The sequence below is a fragment of the Erpetoichthys calabaricus genome, chromosome 10 (genome assembly GCF_900747795.2).
Source record: "Erpetoichthys calabaricus chromosome 10, fErpCal1.3, whole genome shotgun sequence".
NCBI classification, from domain to species: Eukaryota; Metazoa; Chordata; class Cladistia; order Polypteriformes; family Polypteridae; genus Erpetoichthys; species Erpetoichthys calabaricus.
The window spans coordinates 44678585-44699295 of NC_041403.2; the positions used below are offsets into that span (position 1 = coordinate 44678585).

A 20711-nucleotide genomic window follows, 5' to 3' on the forward strand; every position below is an offset into this window, starting at 1 on the left:
AGAGTCAGACCCACTAATCAGTAAATAATGGATTAATTAAACAATTAGAATACCTGGAAAAGCAGAATGTAAATCAAGATGAAAATATTGTTAAAAAAGACATTATTCCCATATAACTGCTTGGTGCATTTTAATATATATATATATATATATATATATATATATATATATATATATATATATATATATATATATATATTTTACCAAACTTAGTTTTCTCATTTCTATATTGTTCCCAAAACACAGAACTTTGGAAATAACACGTCACTTAATTAGCCCAGGAGTCCAATTAAAAACAGAAGCGGGTTGGAACAAAAACCTGCAGTGACAGGGGGGCCAGAGGACTGAGTTTGAGAAACACTGATCTGTACCCTCCCTTTCAAAATGAACCCATACAACAAAAAAAAAATAAAAAAATAAAAAGAATCTGTTACCATTAGCAATAATCCTTTCACATTCACCTACACTTCTTCTGTCTTAATGTGGGCACGGTCTGGTCTTGGACACGTTCTTGTCGGTATCAGACCTAGCCTGTACATTCTCTTCCTCACACATAATCTTCCTCACACCATTATGACTCATTCATTTATCCTGTACTGGTTGTGTTTCTTCGAGTCTGGTTTCTTGGGAATGATGACAAATTCAAATATACTTTACAATATAGGGCTTAATGATGTAGAATTGCTCCTTATTTGTATTTTTATAATACATCTGTCTATATGGCACACACTAACTAAACTCACTTTAGTCTTATATTCAGTGTTAAATGTCTGCTTACTGTTAGCTGACATTTTTACTCACTGTGCCCAGAATTCTGTTAGCCTTCCAAAGTTGCACCATACAGCTGTGAAACTACATCGCTGTCACATATTCCCTTGGCCAGAGCATGTTTACTGATCACAGGTGTGTGACATCCATTCTCATGCTTTGTTAGGTGTCATTTTTGGCCCAACAGCTGCAGGAGGTCTTAAGATCCACAAGGAGTGCCAAAGTTCAGTGAATGTAACTAGAATTGTAAAAATCTCCTGCCTTGTTCTTCCCATTGCTAAGACACTTTGGACCACAGGGAATTACAGTGTTATGCGCAAAGAATTCATTAGGCAAGATGACCAATTCTTACTTAAAACCGTGTAAAAAATGCTATACTAAGAAAACAAGATGCTTTCACACCAATGAACCGTATAGGGTACAATTTAATTCTTTATTAATCATGTTATTTAAAAAAGTGATTACATTTAGGTACCAGTTCTTCTTTTGGCATTTGCATTATAACTTTTTTAAGCTGTTACAAGTTTTTCACATGTTTTAAACAAAAATAAACATCTGCTGGTATACAAAATGAGATCAACACGAAATTTAAATTGTCCTTCATAATTAGTGGTTACATAGTTGAATATAGTTAATGTAATTCTAAACTCCTACAATTGGCCAAATAATAACATACTAAATAAAACAACTAATTAAATGTGTCTTATCTTTATATAAAATGTTAAGAATTACCAGTTCTCTATGATAAGAAATAGTGCTTCATTATAAAGCCTGAAAAAATCGAAGCAAAAATGTTCTGAATTAACCCACTGCTTATAAATCTTGTGCAGTGATGTTTTTGAATTATTTAGACTTATTAACACATTTCAGCACAATCAAATATATGAAATGGAAATGGAAAAAAACAAGAGCATTTGAAGAAAAGCACAATTATGTGGAATGTAGGACATCAAGGTCAACAGCAAATGCTATAACATAACAAAGGAGTTTTTATTGCTTAGATTTAAAAAAAAAAAGAGTTTACTTCTTCTTTACTTTTTTAATTCCTCATATTAATGGCAGTGAGAAACAGTTAACACTAGAGAACCCCAACAGAACGTGCATAAAGTACAATTGTTAGGGAGCATGTGTTTACAGAGTTGTTTCATATAATTGGCTTTAGAAAATGTAACTATTACTCTGGCTAATTATTGCTTTTTCATAATAAAGAACATTTTTCACACTATAATTAAGAAGTTGATCAATGCTGTGAGGCAGAGAGGAGGTCATTTTTCAATGGATGAACCTGAGCTCTTTCAGCAGGCTGGATCAACAGCTAAGGGCAGGCCTCTTTTTGGTTCATAAGGTGTTGTCCTGGCAACCATTTTGATGCAATCGATTATGGGGCACACGCTAAGACACAGAGTGCACCCAGTACAGCTGTCAGAAACGGAAGGCAGGTGGGTCTCAGGGTCAAACTTAATAGCCTGCAAAGGAAACAAAAGACTATTGAATTAGTGTTAGTATTAGGTGGCACTCAAAAAAGCTCTTTGAGCCAGAGCATATTGTTTTGTGTTTTAGAAGAAAATGGATTAGAAAAGGAGGGATACAATAAATATCACATTCAGCTGCTTGCAAGCCATATATTTCCATTGTTTTATATGTTGAAATTCATAAACACCATATTTTCAGAACACAAAAGCTTATGCTTCTTTGCAAAAACATATTTTTTAAACTGTTAAATAACTTCACATCTGAAAAAAACATTATTAAAAGGGCTTTTTAAATGTTTAACACACACGGGTTTAGCAGAATGTAAGGTGGTGGCAAAGTTAAAAATGCTTTCTCTCACATATAAGCTACTCCAGATTCTCTGAAGAATACATGTTAGTTTGAATGGTGGTCCGATTGTGGGTGTATACATTTATGTGCCTCATGATGAACCTGTTGCTGCTGGGATTGGCTGTAGCCCTCCGTAACTCTATAATTTGATTAATCAGGTTTGAAAATGGACCATTGAAGTCAGTGGCGTCACTGGGGGAGGCGTGAACCGGGTGACAGCAGTGCTTCGGGATGAAAGCACCGAGGGGTGCCCCTCCCTTCCTCCACTTTGACGAAATAATCAAATGTCTACAGGCTAAAAGCACCAAGTGGAACTAATTGCTCAATGAAACAATTTAGTGTCCACAGGCTGAAATCACTAAGACACTCTTATTACTACAACAGCAATAACAATTTATTTCTTATATAGTCCAAAATCACACAAGGAATGCCTCAATGGGCTTTAACATGCCTTGATCTTTGACTGCCCCCCAGTCTTGAATTCCTAAGAAGACAAGAAAAAACTCCAAAAAAAAAAAAAAAACATTGTAGGGAGAGAAAAATGGACAATTCAGAGAGAAACCCCCTTCCAGGGTGTATCCGGCAAGGGGGTGTTAGCTCCCTGGGAATGAGTTCTTTTGTAATTTCGGCATGTTACATAACCTGAAACTATATAGATCATGATATTGAAAGGTGATACCCCTCCCGTAGTGATATGGTGGTAAGAAATCACATAGGAGAAATAACTTAGCTTAGTTTAATGACGGCTTACACTGCATAACAGACGAAGGAAGCCAATGGCAAAACCCAGTTCGGGAGCGGGGGCCCGATGTGTAGAGTCTACCATTTTCACCATTGCAGTGGAAGGATTTTCAGGATCCAATGACGTTATCTCCCATCCACATAATTTTTGAAAGTTGTTTAGCATGGAGTGGAAGGACAATGTTGTTGATTTTTTTATATTTTATAATGAAAATAGCTATTCTATTAATTGATTGAATAAATTAATTTATGTACACCCCACAATTTTATTTAGTCACACATTACCATAAAAATTGTACTTAAAGAATTTTTTTTTTGGTTTTTAGTGCATTTATAACTAAAGTAAATACAATCATTTTACTTAAACTTTTTTTTTACATATTTTATTTTTTTCTTTTTAGTTTTTGAGCATTTTGCAAATGATTATTCTTTAATCATTATTCCTGAACGGGAAGATTCTTTACAAGTATTACATAATATATCTTCTTTGCAGAATTATTTGAATACTAAAAAGAATTATATTTTGGTCTCTATTTTTCTGTTCAGGCTCTTAAGGGATTAGCGCTCGGCCGTTGCCAAAAAAAAATATCGATGACAGAACGGCAGGCTTACAGCAATACTTCCTCACCGTGATCATCAAGGCTACTCCTTCACAAGATAAACAAGTAAAGTCGGCACGCATATTTGCCCAATCCACTCACTGGAAGAGGCAAGTGGGGGCAATCCGATTTGTCTCTCACTTGTATACTCCTACGTATATCTCACTATATTCTTCCTCCATTGTTGTTGTGTGTGCGTTAATTGGAATCGCATAACCACTGATTATGGTGAAATTTGTTAAGTAATTGCATACGTTTTGATGGATTATTGTATTATTGTCGATACTGAACACATATGCAAAATTTGAAGAAATTCGCTTTGCCAAAAGTGGGTTTAAAATCGGTTGCAAGATTTGACCCAGACAAACAAACAGAGAGAGGAGTCAAGTTAAATAAAATCATTTAATGATAATAATAAACAGGTTTTAACTTTTATGCAGGCTGGGAGGTTCACATATTCAAACCATTTTAAGTAACACAATTGCCCCAATACTGTACATCAGAAATGAGTGCGTGAGAGAGCTTTAATGTAGAGAGCTAAACTTGGTGCTTCTTGGAAGACAGTGTTTTAATAGAAGTGCTTGTATGTGAGAAAGACAAAGGGCAAGAGAATGCGTAGATTGGCTAGACTAGGGAACATTTTAACTTTTTGGTGAGGTTGGACGTTTCTGGGCCTCAGAGCCATTAAATTGATTAATTGGTGAAAATCATTTTTCCTTATCTTGTCTGCAAATAACCAAGAATTTCTTGCCAATCAGTCACTGAATGAATCAGGGACATGTAGCCTTAGGGACAAGTCACACTTGTGTATTTGCAAGTGTTTTTTGTGTGTTGACATGTGTTTTTAACAGTCTTCAATGCATGAAGGTTCATATTGTGTGTAGCCTCCTTAATGTTATGTTTAACCCAGGAATTAATTTATCAAATTTACCTCAATAATAAAAATGATATTATGTGTAACAGAAACATGTAAACATCAAAATGTCAACATAAATACAGTAGGTACTGTAAGTAAGGTATGTCTTGTGACCAGTGCTATACTGATGCAGATTTATTACACATCCTTCACGTGATATGTTTTGAAATAGTCACACTATGTCACAATGAGCACAGTAGTAGTATGTTTGCTTGTGCACTCTTCTTATAATAATTTATCAGTTGCTTGCACATGAGAGGGTAGAAAGTTACTGCCTGATCTTGTGTTAATGTAGGCAACCCCAGCGCAAGGCTTAGTGACTTCCACGTTCCCCCTGACACAAACATTGACAGTCGCTGTGTTGTGATCAGTGCTTAGGGGGCTATCGTCTTGCTTGTCCTTGCAGTTGATCACAATCATTTTGCCTTTCTCTTGTCCAGCTAATGTTGCACCACGTAATTCACAATGTCAGAACTATGGCTCAATTTGAGCAAAGGTGCCAGAGTGGTTCTTCAGAGTGATGCCACAGGGGAACCATTTTTGGTTCGAAAACGACCCATCAGCGTGAATGTTCCAGAAATAACCTATATTAATTTAGATCTGTAACAGGCTTCATAAATTATCATGAATAGATGATAACATATTTGTGAAACACCAATGGCTCAAGATTTTAAAAAGACTCTTGCTGCATACATTAACACAGGCTAAGTCAAGGTTTTCTTAATCTGTTAGTGTCCTGCTTGGTAGCCTACAATACATTAAAAATTCAGGTTTTTTTCTATATATTGGAAAGTATTTCAAAGCACAAAGAACCCTTTTCAGAATTAAATGGTGCTTTGTTAAGCAATGACTTTATGAGGAACCACACAATCTATTAAAAAACTATATTGTGCCATTAAAGAACCATTATATTTACATGTCATTGCAATCCTTGATTAATTCACCAGGGTGAGTATTTAAGCACTGAATGCCAATGTGATTCTTGATCATTCATTCAAATAACCTGATCAACTTCATCTGCCACCTATGGAAAAATGCTAACACTGGATTTTTTTTAACAGATTCTCCAAATTATATGCTTTTGTTTATAATAGAATATTATCTCTCCTTTACAGTATCTTCCTCCTGGTACCCATGCAGTGTGTTGTCAAGACATCTTCTCCTTTCAACTATGGTACAATGCCTCTGCCATCCAAATAAGCATTTTTATTCATAAAATTAAACCCATACAGATATCACACTAACTGAATTTCTGCGCTGAAACATGGCCTGTTTACATTCTGAAAACACACTGGTAAACTAATCTCTCCTTGCTGTCCTTGGCTATTGTTATATATTTTTGTTAAATATTGCCATATTTGTTTTCACAACTAAAAAATGTAAACTGCATTATATATGTAAAAATGATCTACAGTGTTCATAACAAAACAAAAAAAGAAAAATAAGCAGAAGAATACGCGGACTACCAATATTTCATTTTCCTGCTGTCTGTATTGTAAGTCATGATTGATGGCGACACATCACACAGGCAAACGTTTTTCCATTTGATGCCCACAGAAGATAGCAGAGCGTGAAAAAAAAGTCTTTTTTGGTGTGCAGTCGCTGCCACATGTTCAAAGTTGTGTGGAAAGATACGTAGTGTGTGGTGATGTGGAGCAACAAGATCAGGTTAAAGGGGTATTGTGGTATTTCTGGCGGCCCAAATATCGGAAGGAATTAGAAGGAAGAACAGAGGGATGGGAAAATAAATGTGATCTCAAGCTTATCTGCTAAAGCAAGTCTGTTGTGTCCTCTATTCCAAAAACAGTGACAAAATTATACTGAATACACAGTATAAAACAACTTGGACAAAACTTTTCATAAGCTGTAATATTAATGTGTAAATTACTTAAGCACTGGATTCTGGTAAGTTAAAAGTACATTAAATTGCAGCAATAAAAAGGCCTTCACTTTAAGTCATATACAGTATATTGATGAGGAACTGCTGCTACTCTGCTTTCAATCTGCATGATTATGGATTATGTTTCTGAAAGATACATTGTTTTAGTGATATTTGCCATTTCAGACACTTAATAAAGAGCGTTTTGGCCTCAGGGCACTAGTGTGCAATTGTGTAGTAGTAACTTACAGACTCTGAAGAGGCAGACAAAACATCCTTAATAGTAGAAGAGATTAATAGACAAAAAATGGAAACACATGGGATTGTGATTTGCCCCATTTGGAAAGGTAATTATGGTATGAATGTGGACATGAAATGAAAGGTTACAAAAATGCAGATGTTTTAGAAAAATAAAACATTCAGTGAAATTTAATATATGCATTTGTGTGCCATTCATGCTGGAGCCTTTTACAAAAGGTTCTTTCCTTTTTTATTTTATTTTTTTTTGCAATTATTAATTTTATTAATTAATGTTAAGATTTGGCCTCTGGCATGTTACTGTAAATTTTCAAATTGATTTTTAAATTGAAGATATGCTGCTGTCATTACAAACTCAAGTGTTGGCTTATCTCCATCTTTTGGACAAGCTGCAAACTTGAGAGATGTCACATACTACTTTATGTCTACAACATGTAAGAGACTGTAAAATGGGATATATTAAATACTCCTGTACTCAACTGGCAGCCTTGCCATCACTATCACATAAGGAGCTGTGTTAAACCTTATTGGATGAGCAGCTTGTCCAAAGATGGAAAGGAGGAAGATCCATAGAGACTGTAGAAGTAAGATGGAATGGTTTCAGAAGTGGCCTGTCTCCATATAATGAGGAATGCCCAATCGCTTTTAAATAAGTTGACTCGACTGCCGCATCTCATGACAAGACACACTGGGTTCAAGTATTGTGGTATATAGGGCCAGTTTAATCCTCTCATTTCAGATGCTATTTAATGCTGGATGTGGTTTATCTCATAAAACCAGATGTATAGGAAAAGGCTGGAAGGAGACTGGAAGTTTATGTGAATGAAAAATAGTAAAAACTGAGCACAATATAATTAAAACTTAAAATGTGTGATCTGGTCAAAAACTGAATTCATCCTTGTTACTGCCTAGAGAGATAAGTAACATCTCCCTGGTTGATGTCTATTAACTAAGCAACACAAATGATTCCCTCTGTTACCAACAACTTATTAATGAATCATTCTGACCTTAGAATGCTGGTGACTTCAACCAGGGAACACTGTAAGGAGCAAACATTTATCAGCATGTTCTATTTGAGGACACAATAGCAGCAGGTCTCTTATTATCCAGACCAGAAGTCTGTGTGTGTGTTTGGATGATTGTTGTTTCCAGTAAAATACTGTATATCTTCCTCTTGTGCTTCTGCAATGTTTTAATTTTCCCTTGGGGACAAGTATCTATCTATCTATCTATCTATCTATCTATCTATCTATCTATCTATCTATCTATCTATCTATCTATCTATCTATCTATCTATCTATCTATCTATCTATCTATCTAGAATCTGAAGGAAAGGCAAAATAAAACTCAAGAAAAAGAATAATTCTTAATAATAATAATTCTTTGCATTTATATAGCGCTTTTCTCACTATAACTTATTACATGAACATTAGTGATTTTACTTGATTTTATTTTGAAAAAAAAATCAATTTATATAATAAATAATGGAAGTAAATTCTAAAATAATTCTAAATTTAATTTTCCACAAATGTGTAATGTTTTAGGATTGCTATTATTTGTATGCTCCTACTATATCCTGTCATAAATAATAAAGACTTCTACAGTCCTCAACATATAAAGTGAATGTCAGTGTCCAAGTAGAGAGACAGAAGAGGAATGTGACAGGGTCACAGGAAGGGTGGAAAAGATCATAGCCCAGAAGTAGCAAAGATAAAAGAGTGAAGAACAGAGACCTCTTCACCTAATGACTACATGCCAGTGGCACTTACATCTCACATCATGAAGACATTTGAGAGACTGGTCCTGGTCTATATTGTCCTCTTGTGGTAGACCACCTGGAGCTACTGCATTTTGCCTACTGGACAAAGATTGGAGTGGAGGATTCAATTATCTATCTGCTCCACAAGGCTTATACTGATCTGAACAAAGCTAGCAGCACTTATGAGGATTATGTTATTTGATTTTTCCAGCTCCTTCAGTACCAACCAGTCATTACCCCTTATAAGGGGTAAGCTCAGAGATATGCAGGTGGATGAGCCTATGGTGTCCGGATAATTGGACTATCTGTCAGACAGACCCCCGTTTGTGAGGCTCAAGGACTGTGTCTCTGATACCAATGTGAGCAACACTGGAGCACCACAAGGAACAGTCCTGTCTCCTTTGCTCTTCACTCTGTACACCTCAAACTATAAATGTAACAACAGGTCATGTTACCTTCAGAAATTCTCAGATGATCCAGCACTTGTGGGGTGAACTGATAAAGGAGATGAGACAAGAGGAGAGGAGTTACATGGTGAACTTTGTTTCTTGGTACAAATAGACTTGTCTGCATGTTAACATCAGCATAACCAAGGAATTGGTTACTGACTTTCACTGCACCAAACGGTCTCTATATCCAGTCAATCACTATTCAAGGAGTGGATGTAGAGATGGTTCACTCCTACAAGTACTTGAGGGACCACATTAATGACAGGTTGGACTGGTTTTAGAACACAGGGGGACTATATAAGAAGGGACAGAGCAGGCTCTTTTTCCTTAGGGGACTGTGAGAAGTAACATCCTTCACATCTTCTTTAACTCTGTGATGGCCAGTGTGATTTTCTACTCTGTGGTGTGCTGGGCTGGTAACATCACTTCAGGAGAGGCCCACCAAATCAACAAGCTAATTAAAAGGGCACGCTCAGTTAACCTCTGGAGGCGGTAGCTAAGGAGAGAATTAAAACAAAACTGAGTGCCGTTATGAACAATTCTGCACATCCTCTCTCTGACACAACAACACTGAGGACTTCAGCCAACAAATTATTCAGCAGAAGTGTGTCAAGAAATGCTTTATACCAACATCAATATGTCAACATAATGCCTCACTGTGAATTGCACTGTCTAGTCTGAACTTTTCTTTATTTTTAATTTTCTTGCTTTATAGTCATTCTGGTGTGGGTTCAGACCAGTGTGTGTTTATTTATTTACTTAAGGAGCTCCTGTAAAAAGCCAAATTCCCCTCTGCGGACAAATAAAGTTTTATCTCTCTAAGAAATACAACAAAAGGAAAGAACTACCTTATTTAACCTAATAAAATATCTTTTTGGCTTTATGGATAGTGAACAATGTTATTGTGTGTGTACATTTTTTCAGAGAGCACATTCATTACATACAAACTTAATGTTTTGAGTGAGGCACAAGAACTGTAAGAGTGCAAAAGATAAAGAGGAATGCCCAGTTAAAACTTTGAGTTAACGCATGTTGGATGCTCACATGATTGCATATCAAAGGTCCTCAACACTATTAATGTATACAGTATCTAGTACTTTATAATACCCAATAAAAGAAGAAAAAAGGGGAGTGTGGATTGTGGGACAACGGTATCAACAGTCACTAGCAGAAGCCAGATTTTGGTAGTTTCAAATGGCAAAGCACTTTCTGATGTAATTGAATTTACAAGAAGAAATCTTTTTCAGGTGCCATTCATATTGGAATCTGCACTTCTCCTAATCCCCACAATGAAACAAATTAGTAATAGTGAATATTGGTGGAAGACTATTGGGAGTTTAGTGATATGTTTAAACAAAGTAAACTGTGCATTTACATCTTTATACCTAAATTTCCATATCTTTACAGTGAAATCTGTTTGCTTTTTCTTTATGCACAGTCTTTTTTTTCAAGCCACAAACAGGTACATCTCAACATGATTCAGTTTTTTTTTTAAGTGGGTGGCTTGAAATATGATATTGAAATAATATAATGTGATCTATCAACAGACTATTTTATGAAAATTGGTGCATAACTCCGGGATAGTCCAACCGAAAATGTAGGCTGCATGGCATGGTGTCTCGATGCTGTGGAGTTAAGGACTCAGTAAGTCTGATATTGTCGAGTTTCTGTTCTTAAGCATCAAGTCCCTCCTCTATGGTGTAAGAAAGTAACTTTAAAGCTAATTAGTTGAAGGTCAATTAAACTCCAACTGAGATAGCTCAGGGTACGGAGAGTGACCACGATCTTAATGGGATATGATAATAAAGTATCCGTATTTATAATGTAGATTGCTTTCATACAGTCAAATAACACTTCCCTCTGAGTCTATGTATTGCAGCCAGATCAAACTGGTCAAACTGCTTTACTCATGCTAGTTGTTTTTAAAGTTTATATTGCATATAAATTTGTTTGCTAGTAATTTGGGAATATTTATATCATGATTCACATACCTTCAAAAATGCTACTGAAAAAACTGGAAAAAGAAGAAAAAGCACGCAGTCTACCCAAAATTATGGATGTGTTGCTTCCTTCCTGACTAAGACAAAGCAAATGGAAAAGAATGGAAAAATCCTATAATTTGCCTAAAAATCTGAAAGTGAATAGAACATCTTTACTTTTGCATTATCATGTGTGCCAAAAGCTTTGGACTTAATTCACATTTATTATTCAATATAAAAATGTAGACATTATGCACATAAAATTTTGAAAGCTTAAAAAGATGTAGTATGCTGTACTATCAAAGGTAACAGAACAAGATTCCCTTTCCTTAACTTTGTGCTTTTCAAGTAGAATGTATAATGTATAGCTCAAAATCAAACAAGGAGTGTCACCATGGGCTTTAACAGACCCTGTTTTTTGACAGCCCCTTACCCAACCCCACCCAAGGCCTTGATTCCTAAGAAAACAAGAAAGGAATCCCAAAACAAAAATATCCTTGCAGGGAATAAAAACTGGAAAAATGTTTTGGAAAGACAATTCAGAGAGAGACTCCTTTCCAGGTAGATTGGCCGTGCAATGGGTGTCAAACAAACGGGGTAAATACAATACACAAAAATATAAAATATAACAAATCATTTGTCCTACTGATTTCCCACAACCCACCATAAATAAAACATATACTTCTGTATTGTTGCATAGAAGTTTCCTATGTTGTTTCCAGACTTGCACAGCACAGTGGTTGATGCTAATTTCACACAACTCCAGGAGAGTGGGTTACAGTCTTGGCTGGGTGATTGCCAGCAAGGGTGGCCCTAGGCATGTGCAAACTGTGCACCTGCACTGGGCCGTCAAATCCCAGGTCTCCGCCATGCCAATATATATTGAATATAAAACAGAAAGAGAAAATAACGACACAGCTGATGGCAATGTGGCCAAAAAACATTGTGTTTCTTGTTAATTAGTACGCTGTATTTACTAATGTCACTAGAGTCGGAGAAGTAAGCTATGTGTAGTATTTTTTTTTTTTGTTCTTTATTTTGCCTTATACAATTTCTTGTATTAGAAATTTGTTAGTTTTCGCATACCCCTTGGGGTCAGATCGCTGGGTCAGCCATTGTACAGCACCCCTGGAGCAATTTCAGGTTAAGGGTCTTTGCTCAAGGGCCCAGCAGAGTAGGATCTCTTTTGGCAGTGACAGGGATTCGAACCGGCAACCTTCTGGATACCAGCACAGATCCTTAGCCTCAGAGTCACCACTCCGCCCCAATTATAGTATATTATATAGTATAGTATTATAACGTTCTGCAGTGCAGTATCCGCAATGGACGTGGCCATCCGCTGTGCATAAGATACCATATTGACATTGGCGGGTGAAGGGGCCACCGATTCTTTCTCTGCCCAGGGCCGCCACGAGCCTACAGCCGCCCCTGCTGCCAGTATGCAGTTTGCACATTCTTCTAGTGTGTCTGTGGGTTTTCCTGCCACAATGATGTGTGTAATAGGAGACTGTAAATTATCATGGAGAAAGAGTGCAGGTGTTTTCAGGGTTGACACCTCCTGCAGTAAGCCTCATCCCTGTAACCCTAAAACTGCATTAAATGTTGTAAGAAAATGGATAAATGGCTGGATGTTTTGTTAACGGTGGCATAATTGCTGAGTTTTATCCTTTATGAAAAGGAGACAATTTTTAGAGTAAGACACTGAGGAAAAACATGTTGAAAAAATAATTTACTGTTACATACTTAGTAAACTATTAAAGTTAATATGCCTGCCCATTAAAGTTGCACAGAGTGGCAGTTTTCTTGACCCCTCTTCCTATGGTCGCCTAAGCATGACTCAGTCATCATTATACTGTACCTAGACTAGTGCCATTAGATTAGATCACATTTTGTTACCACTGGCAAAGAAAAGCAGCCTTGAATGCACACGCACCTGGAATGTCACTGCCAAATAAATTTCAATGTGTTACACAGCCAAGCAGCCTATTTTGTGACTTGTATGCACATTATTGGCACTGTTTTGTGGTAATGACTAATATTTCTACTTATTAAAATACTCCAATGATAAAATGAAGGCAAATTAACAGATTCTTTTGCTCAGCAGTAAGTCTACCATCATGTAATTATGCATCTATTAAAATAGAAGCCTTGTATCATCAACAAGCACATCATATGCAGACTATTTTTCAAAGTATATTTTCAAACCAATTAAAGTCTAAGTTATTTCAAGTATCTAATATTATACTCAAGTAACAACCCCTGTCTGAAATGTAACTACTATTAAAGACATAAACTTACTAGTTAACAAATACTTAAGGAATTTTCACGTCAAGTGATTTTAAGATGAATGGCTCTAATGACTTAAATACAAAATGCAAAAATAACTTGTTTTCTAAGAGTAGCACATTCTGTCTTCTAGTTCAAATTTAGTTACACCTTAGGCATTTTCTCTAATGGATTTAAACCACTGAAATGCGTAATGTGCATAACTAATGACATTTAAACTTAAGAAAAAAACACTCTCATGAATCTCCTGCCAAATTATTTTATATTCAGATTATTTTCAGCATAGTTGTTTAGCATTAAGCATTGATCACATTTACAAATTATTGATTTCATTTCTACTGTACTGTGACTTAGGAATAGTTCAAAACATGAACGAGACATTTGGCTTATTAGACCAGTGCTTGTACCTGGTATCCAGAGTCATTACAGGTCATGTAGCATCTTCCGCAGTTAATGCACAACTCCTCATCAATCAGTGCCACAACCTGTTCCTTGTTGTTCAGTTGCCCATAAGATCCAATGTACTTCAATGCTCTGCCAATCATGTCCTGTAAAATTGTATGAACAAAACATGACACTTGACACACAGACACATATACACAAAAGCCTATATGTCAGATGTCTTTGATTGAGAAACTACAAAATTCTGAGGTTCTAAGCATTTCTGGCTGCACAAAAAGTTTCTTCAAATATATGAATTTATATTTTGTTTCATTATGCTTATGCCAAGCATATTCCATGCCTATGGAAAGTGTTTAGACTCCTTCACTTTTTATGCATTTTGTTATATTGCAGCCTTTTGATAAAATAATTTAAATGATTTTTTCCCACATTAAGCAATGCTCAACACCCCAGGAATTACACAGCAAAACATGATTTTTGACATTTTTTGCAAATTTATTAAAAATAAAAAAGTGAAATATCACATTGATTCAAGTATTCAGAACCTTTACTCAGAACATAGTTTAAGCTCCTTCAAAGGAAATTACAACCTAGAGTCTTCTAGAGGATGATGCATCAGGCTTCACATATCTAAATTTGTGGATTTCCAACCATTCTTCTCTGCTGATCCTCTCGTGTTCCTTCAAGTTGGATGGAGACTATCAGTAGACGGTCATTTTCAGGTCTGCGCAGTGGTGTTCAGTTGGGTTCAAGTCTCTGGCTCTCATTTACAGACTGGTCCCTAAGCCACTTCCATGTTGGCTTTGCTTTGTACTTAGGGTTATTGTGCAGGTTGAAGGTGAACATTCAGGCCAGTCTGAGGTCCTGAACACTCTGGAGCTTTTTATTAAGAATATCTCTTTACTTTGCTCTGTTTAACTTCCCCTCAATTCTGAACATTCTCCCAGTCCCTGCCACTGAAAAGCAGCACCACAGCATGAAGCTGCCACCACCATGCTTCACTTTTGGAAAGGTATTGAGCAGGTAATGAGCAGTGCCTGGTTTTCTTCAGGCATGATGCTTAGAACTTATGCCAGACAGTTCCATCAGACCAGAAAATCTTGTTTCTCACAGTCTAACCTTCCTTTAGATGCCTTTCTGCAAACTCCAAGCAGGATTTCATGTGTTGTCTAGCCACTCTGCCATACAGCCCAGATTAGTGTAGTGTTGCAGTATTGGTTGTCCTTCTGGAAGTTTCTCCCCTGTTTACACAGGGTCTCTAGAGCTTAGCCAAACTGATCACTGAGTTCTTGCTCACCTGTCTTATTCAGGCCCCTCTCCCCTGATTGCTCAGTTTGGCTGGGCAGACAGCTCTAGCAAGATGTGAGTTGTTACTAACTTCTTCCATTTAAGAATTATGGGGGCTACTGTGTTCTTGGGAACCTTAAATGATATAGAAATGCTTTTGTAGCTTTTCCCAGATCCATGTCTTGACACATTCCTGTCTCTGCAGGCAATTCCTTTGACCTCATGGTTTGGATTTTGCTCTGATACGCATCGTCAGCTGTGGGGCCTTCTAGACACCAGTGTGTGCCTTTCCTAATCTTGTGCAATCAATTAAATTGACCACTGGTGGACTCCAAACAAAATGTAGGGATATCTCAGGGCTGTAGAATGGGATGCACCTGAAGTAAATTTCAAGTGCCACTGCAAAAGCTGTAAATACTTGTGTCAATGTCATATTTCATTTTTTTAATTTTAAAACAATTTGCAAAAATTCTTAAAATCCAGCTTTCTTTTTGTCATTCAATAGTATTTAAGTGCTGCTTGATGTGGGAAAAAATTAATCTGAATGGTTTTAGCACATGGGTGCACATGTTTTATGTCTGCTATCAAACAAAAAATGCCTTTTTATTCTTTGAATATCAAGAGAGCAGACCCTCCACCAACAAAATGAAGCAGTTTGTAATAAGCTCACTTGTAATCCTGTAGTCCATTTTATTATCTTCATTATTACCTACTAGGCCATATTTTCTTCACAGACTTTTCTCTACTCTTTCACAGAATTATTTGCTTCTCCTAAGAATAAAACGCAAACTGAATTACTTTTAATTTCTTCATACAAGGCGCATTTGTTTTCCAGCTTCATAATGTAATTCATCTTTCTAGATGGAATGTCCAATGATGTGTACAAACCTGCTGCCTTCTTTGCATAGATCTTGATATGACTTTAAACCAGAAGCTCAGAGGGTATCTGGGCAATGCCATCTCATTATTATATTTATCATGAGTGACTGAACTCCTCCTGTGGCTAGGAGAGATTGGTCATATCAACATATCTCTCTATTATAATAAAAAAATCCTCGGACGAGATGTGACTTTTTCAGAGAGATACTTTCATGTCCCGCGAGATGGGACTTTGTGCCAAGAGATTTAACCATGCCCGGGGCCGGAAATAAAAGACAAAGAGTAGATGACAAAGTAGAACGTTGTAAGAATTCAAAAACGTCGGCGTGATACACATGCAGAGCAGGTTAGAGATAATGAAAGTACTAAAATTTGAAAGTCTCAAAATAATGATAGTAAAGATCACATTAGCGTAAACAAATGGTAATTGTTACTTGGTGAAATAACGGAACAGCGAAATGAGATCGAAAATATTGTTCGGATTTAAACTTTAAGTCGGAGACTTGTAGATCGTCTAATTCATGTTGCCATCAGGGAAAAGTAGTGTTTCTTCCCAATGAAGAGGTGTATCCATGAGAACTGAAAGATTTGTTCTTTGGTGAAAGTGAAATCCACATACACGAGCGCCAGAGATGCAAAGTGGCTGGCGCGTAGCGCAGGCTGGGGGGTTGTCAGTGAAGCGAGTCCCTAGTTAATAAAAATGAAGTCACACATTTCTGCTTGCTTTTCTGTCTGTATTAATCCTACATATACTTGTTTCCATATAGCTGTACTCTCCATCTCTGGTTTCTTTTCAGTCTCAGAATATGTGATTCCAGACCAGTATACATGTTTGCCCTCAGATCTTTCAGAAGAGATCACAAGTTTGATTCTAATATTTTGCAGTGCTTAAAAGTCTTCATATTTAATAACCCATTTTGAAGACCTAACATATATGACTGATTACGGCACTGCCTTCTCTGCATCAGTGATACTATGGATTGTACTTGTATGCTTGATTATTTGCAATAATGAAACAAAGAAAAGAACTTAATTTCATTACATTTGTGGTGTATTCATTGGAATGCCTCACCAAGGGTTACTTTTCAGAAGTGGTGTGACAAAGAAAAGGTTCATTCACACGTTGTTAATTAAATTAGCATTAATTTCTGGGAGTAGGAGGGAGGCTCCTAACCCTTTTGCAGAACACGAAGAAAGGATTTTTTTTTTGTTTAAAGACAAGCAGATAAAAAGATTGCAACTGCCAAGCTGCAGGGAGCCATATGCTGGAGGACAAAATTGCTCCTTGCCCCCTTCATTCTTATAGTAAAAATGGTTTTCCATGGATGCTTTCTTTTAGCATACCTAGATAAGTTCTGCCTCAGCAGACTTTCTTGCTGAAAGTTGAAATAAGACAAGATATTTTTATATAGAGATGGAACATTTTTGCTCAGTGATTGTAAAGTGTTAGAAAACAATCTTTTAAAATAAACATCATCCAAAATGGTTTACACATGCAGTATACTTACATTATAAAAGATTGTGCTAGGAGAAGAAATTCTCATGCTCTTTCATTCCTGGGACCCTTAGGCAGACATTTTGAGCCCCACTAACTTCAACCCTGTAATTCATCTATCAGTATCTACACCAATGACTCCACTGCTTAGGATCACCATTCACCACAATGAAATGTTACATCATTCTGTTGCTAAACTTATTCATATGGGCTTTAATTTCAGAGCAATTCCTTCTATCATCTTCACAGTGAGAAAAATAAATTTGATTCATCATAACAAACAGGCTGAACAGTGCTACCGTATGCACAATATTACGTTTGTAGGCCTGTAAAATCTCTAAGCGATATAAAATGGCCCCAACCTACAAACATTACATAGTGTGACTAGCAACTCCAAATTGTTTTATCAGAGTGCATTGTTTAATGTGAATATAAATTTAAAAAATGAAGCAAATTATAAGCAAATGTGCAATCAGGCAAGTTTCTGCAAATTAATTAAACAAAATTTCCATAATATCAAACAGCAATAAAATTCACTAATTTAGAAAAATATTTTAGCACACATACATTTGGGATGTTTTAAGAAATTTGATGCTATAGCAGAAACAACCAAAAAAAACCCAAAAAGTTGACTTTTTACTTAGCGTCTGTGATGTACTATTCAGTGTAAAGCATAAAAGCATGTTACAAGGCCATACCAGCATCCTTTTTTTGTTGATTAGAGAGCAACATATGTACAAAATCTTTTATGTTGTATTTAACTTCTACATAAAGAGATGCTGTTCTTACAAATGGGTGAAAATGTAGGAGTTTGGGCAATTAATGCTATTCAGTCATGTTATTTGGCCTGTATAGCTCTATGTGTTGATGCATGTTATAATTATTCCAGGGAAAATAAATACAGATATTTTTGACAGAATCATAGAAATATACATATAAAGTCTTTATAAATAGATTATTATTTACATATGTATCCTTAGAGCCTTAGACTGTCATGACATGAACTACATATTGTCACATTTTGACCTGTCTCAGCCGTGTGGTAGATAAACAACAAGAAGACAGTCATAATATCAGTGGGCTAAATGTCTACAAAAATGGGCTATTAACAATTGTTTTATTTTTCAGCATTGAAGTAATACTTACCTTTGCAAAACAACTACTCAATTGCAGAGATGAATTGGCTTCTAATTGTTAATTAGAAACCACACAGTATTTTTTTCATATTTATTTTATGCATTATTTATGTAAAACAAAAATCACAGAATTTACATTTATAATATAAAAGTATGTAAAAAATCATTCTGACATTGCCAAATACTTACTCTTTACATACACGGATTTGCTTGATTTGCCAACAGTGCTTTCACGTTTATCTTTGCACATCGTCAACGATAAGAAAAGATTTTTTATACCTTTGTGTCTTTTCATAAACTGGAACTTAAGAGTGCAATATAAAACCTAGAAGAGCTTATGTGTGTTTTTGTGCATTACATTGTGTACACGCAGCAGCGAACACAAAACACTTTCTTATAGACCTCACTTACTTTCACACTTGGTACCGATTTTTGAGGTATGTATGGTCTTCCATCCCCGCTTTCTGCTGTTACATTATCAATATTGCCTTTAATCTTCAGCTTATAATCTGAAACAATCTTCTTTCTCTCTTCAAGATATGGGCCAAAGCTGGGCAATTTCTGAGGGAGACACAAATGTGAATTTAAGATGTTAGCATCAGGCACATTCTGAATTGTTCTGATTCTTAAAAGACTGATTACTCCTTTTTTTGTGTCAGGCTGTGAAGTGATACTTTCTCCCATTCAAGACAAATGATAATTATTCTTTCTCATTCTTTCTTCCTTCTAGCAATGTCCTTTTCAGGCCATTAGCTGTGAGTTTTGATTCTGTAAAGTCAAAGAGACATTAACAGAGCACATTCTGTTAAAGACCTGATGTCAAGTGACAAAAATAACCAAAGATGGCTGATCTAACAAGGTCTTGATTAAAAACTCAAGGTCTAGTGATCTCTCATAAAAATTAACATCTCCGTAATGAAGATTCTTCAGTGAGCGTGCACTGAGACTTGATGGTATTCAGAAAGGAGAAAATAGCTTTTGAAACCAAGTATTTCTTTTATTACAGAAAAGATCCGCTTAAAGGATCATGATTAAAAAGTCACCAATTCTAATCAAACAGAATCTAAAGATTCTCGTTCTGTACAGACTGTCAATCAGTCAATCAACCAATCAATCCAATTCATCCAAACACAAAATCTTTTAAAATGAATAAGCAATATACTGAAATATGAGGTAAAGAATGGAGACATGGTGGCATAGGAGTTAGTGCAGGTGACCCCGTGGTTCCCAAAAACATGGCCAAATACTCAAACAGTCAATGTTTGTATGCAATTTGAGCATGTTTGTCATGTCCAGGTGTGTTTTCTCCAAATATTCTACCTTCCTCTTAGCTCTAAACTGTGAGTGTATGTGAGTGTGCCTTGTGATGGGCTGAAGCACTGAGTTATAGGTAACAGAGGTGAAAAAAATAAATCTAGACATATGAATGCATGCTGCAGTCATTTCCACTTTCACTGTAACATGTCAAGAGGGATACTGGACTGGACAATAAACACATTCAGTTACATTCTAAACCCTTTTTAGGAGAGGTCTGACTAAGTGGAAACTTACTATAAAAGCGATTACATTCAAATTAGTTAAGTGATCAGTAATTCAAAAACTTTGCTTTATTGCCACAACAACATATATCTATCTATCATCATTCCTAAACAACTCAAAAACAACCAATTTAACACAAATATGTTTACACAGTGAAAATGCTGAGTTTATACATCTTACAGCTTGTGGATTTAGAGGTGTAATTTAGCTTTTGAGCCTCAGGTTATCTGGTATAATAAACTGCATCCAATACAGTTTAGCTGTCCTCACTAGACACTGACTGCTTGTTATGTTTAGAGTTTCAATATCCTCTGTGCTCTTCTTCATCTTATGTAAAATGTACACTCTTCAAGCACTGCAAAAGGATAGCTAGTCTACTTCAAGACATTTTAAATTTAACCGAATCTAATGTTCTTAGATAAATATCAGGCCATGTCATGTAAAGGTGCTTTTAATTCAAACTTAATACAGTAATCTCTGATTTATGTAATTTGTGCATTTAAGGATTTAAATGTGGT

The 20711-nt window shown here is 36.0% G+C and overlaps 1 protein-coding gene across 2 annotated transcripts in view; it reads right to left on the minus strand.

Annotated features, from left to right (window-relative positions):
• Nucleotides 1–1175: 1175 nt before the first annotated feature.
• LOC114658374 (dihydropyrimidine dehydrogenase [NADP(+)]-like) overlaps nucleotides 1176–20711 on the minus strand; it is a 1245381-nt gene continuing 1225845 nt past the window's right edge. For both annotated transcript variants that reach the window (XM_028810459.2, XM_051933021.1), the window contains 3 exons: nucleotides 19066–19215; nucleotides 13863–14003; nucleotides 1176–2234 (listed from right to left, as the gene is read on the minus strand). In XM_028810459.2, the coding sequence (XP_028666292.2) occupies nucleotides 2064–2234; nucleotides 13863–14003; nucleotides 19066–19215 (462 nt within the window). In that variant the 3' untranslated portion in view covers nucleotides 1176–2063. The remainder of the gene's footprint in view (nucleotides 2235–13862; nucleotides 14004–19065; nucleotides 19216–20711) is intronic.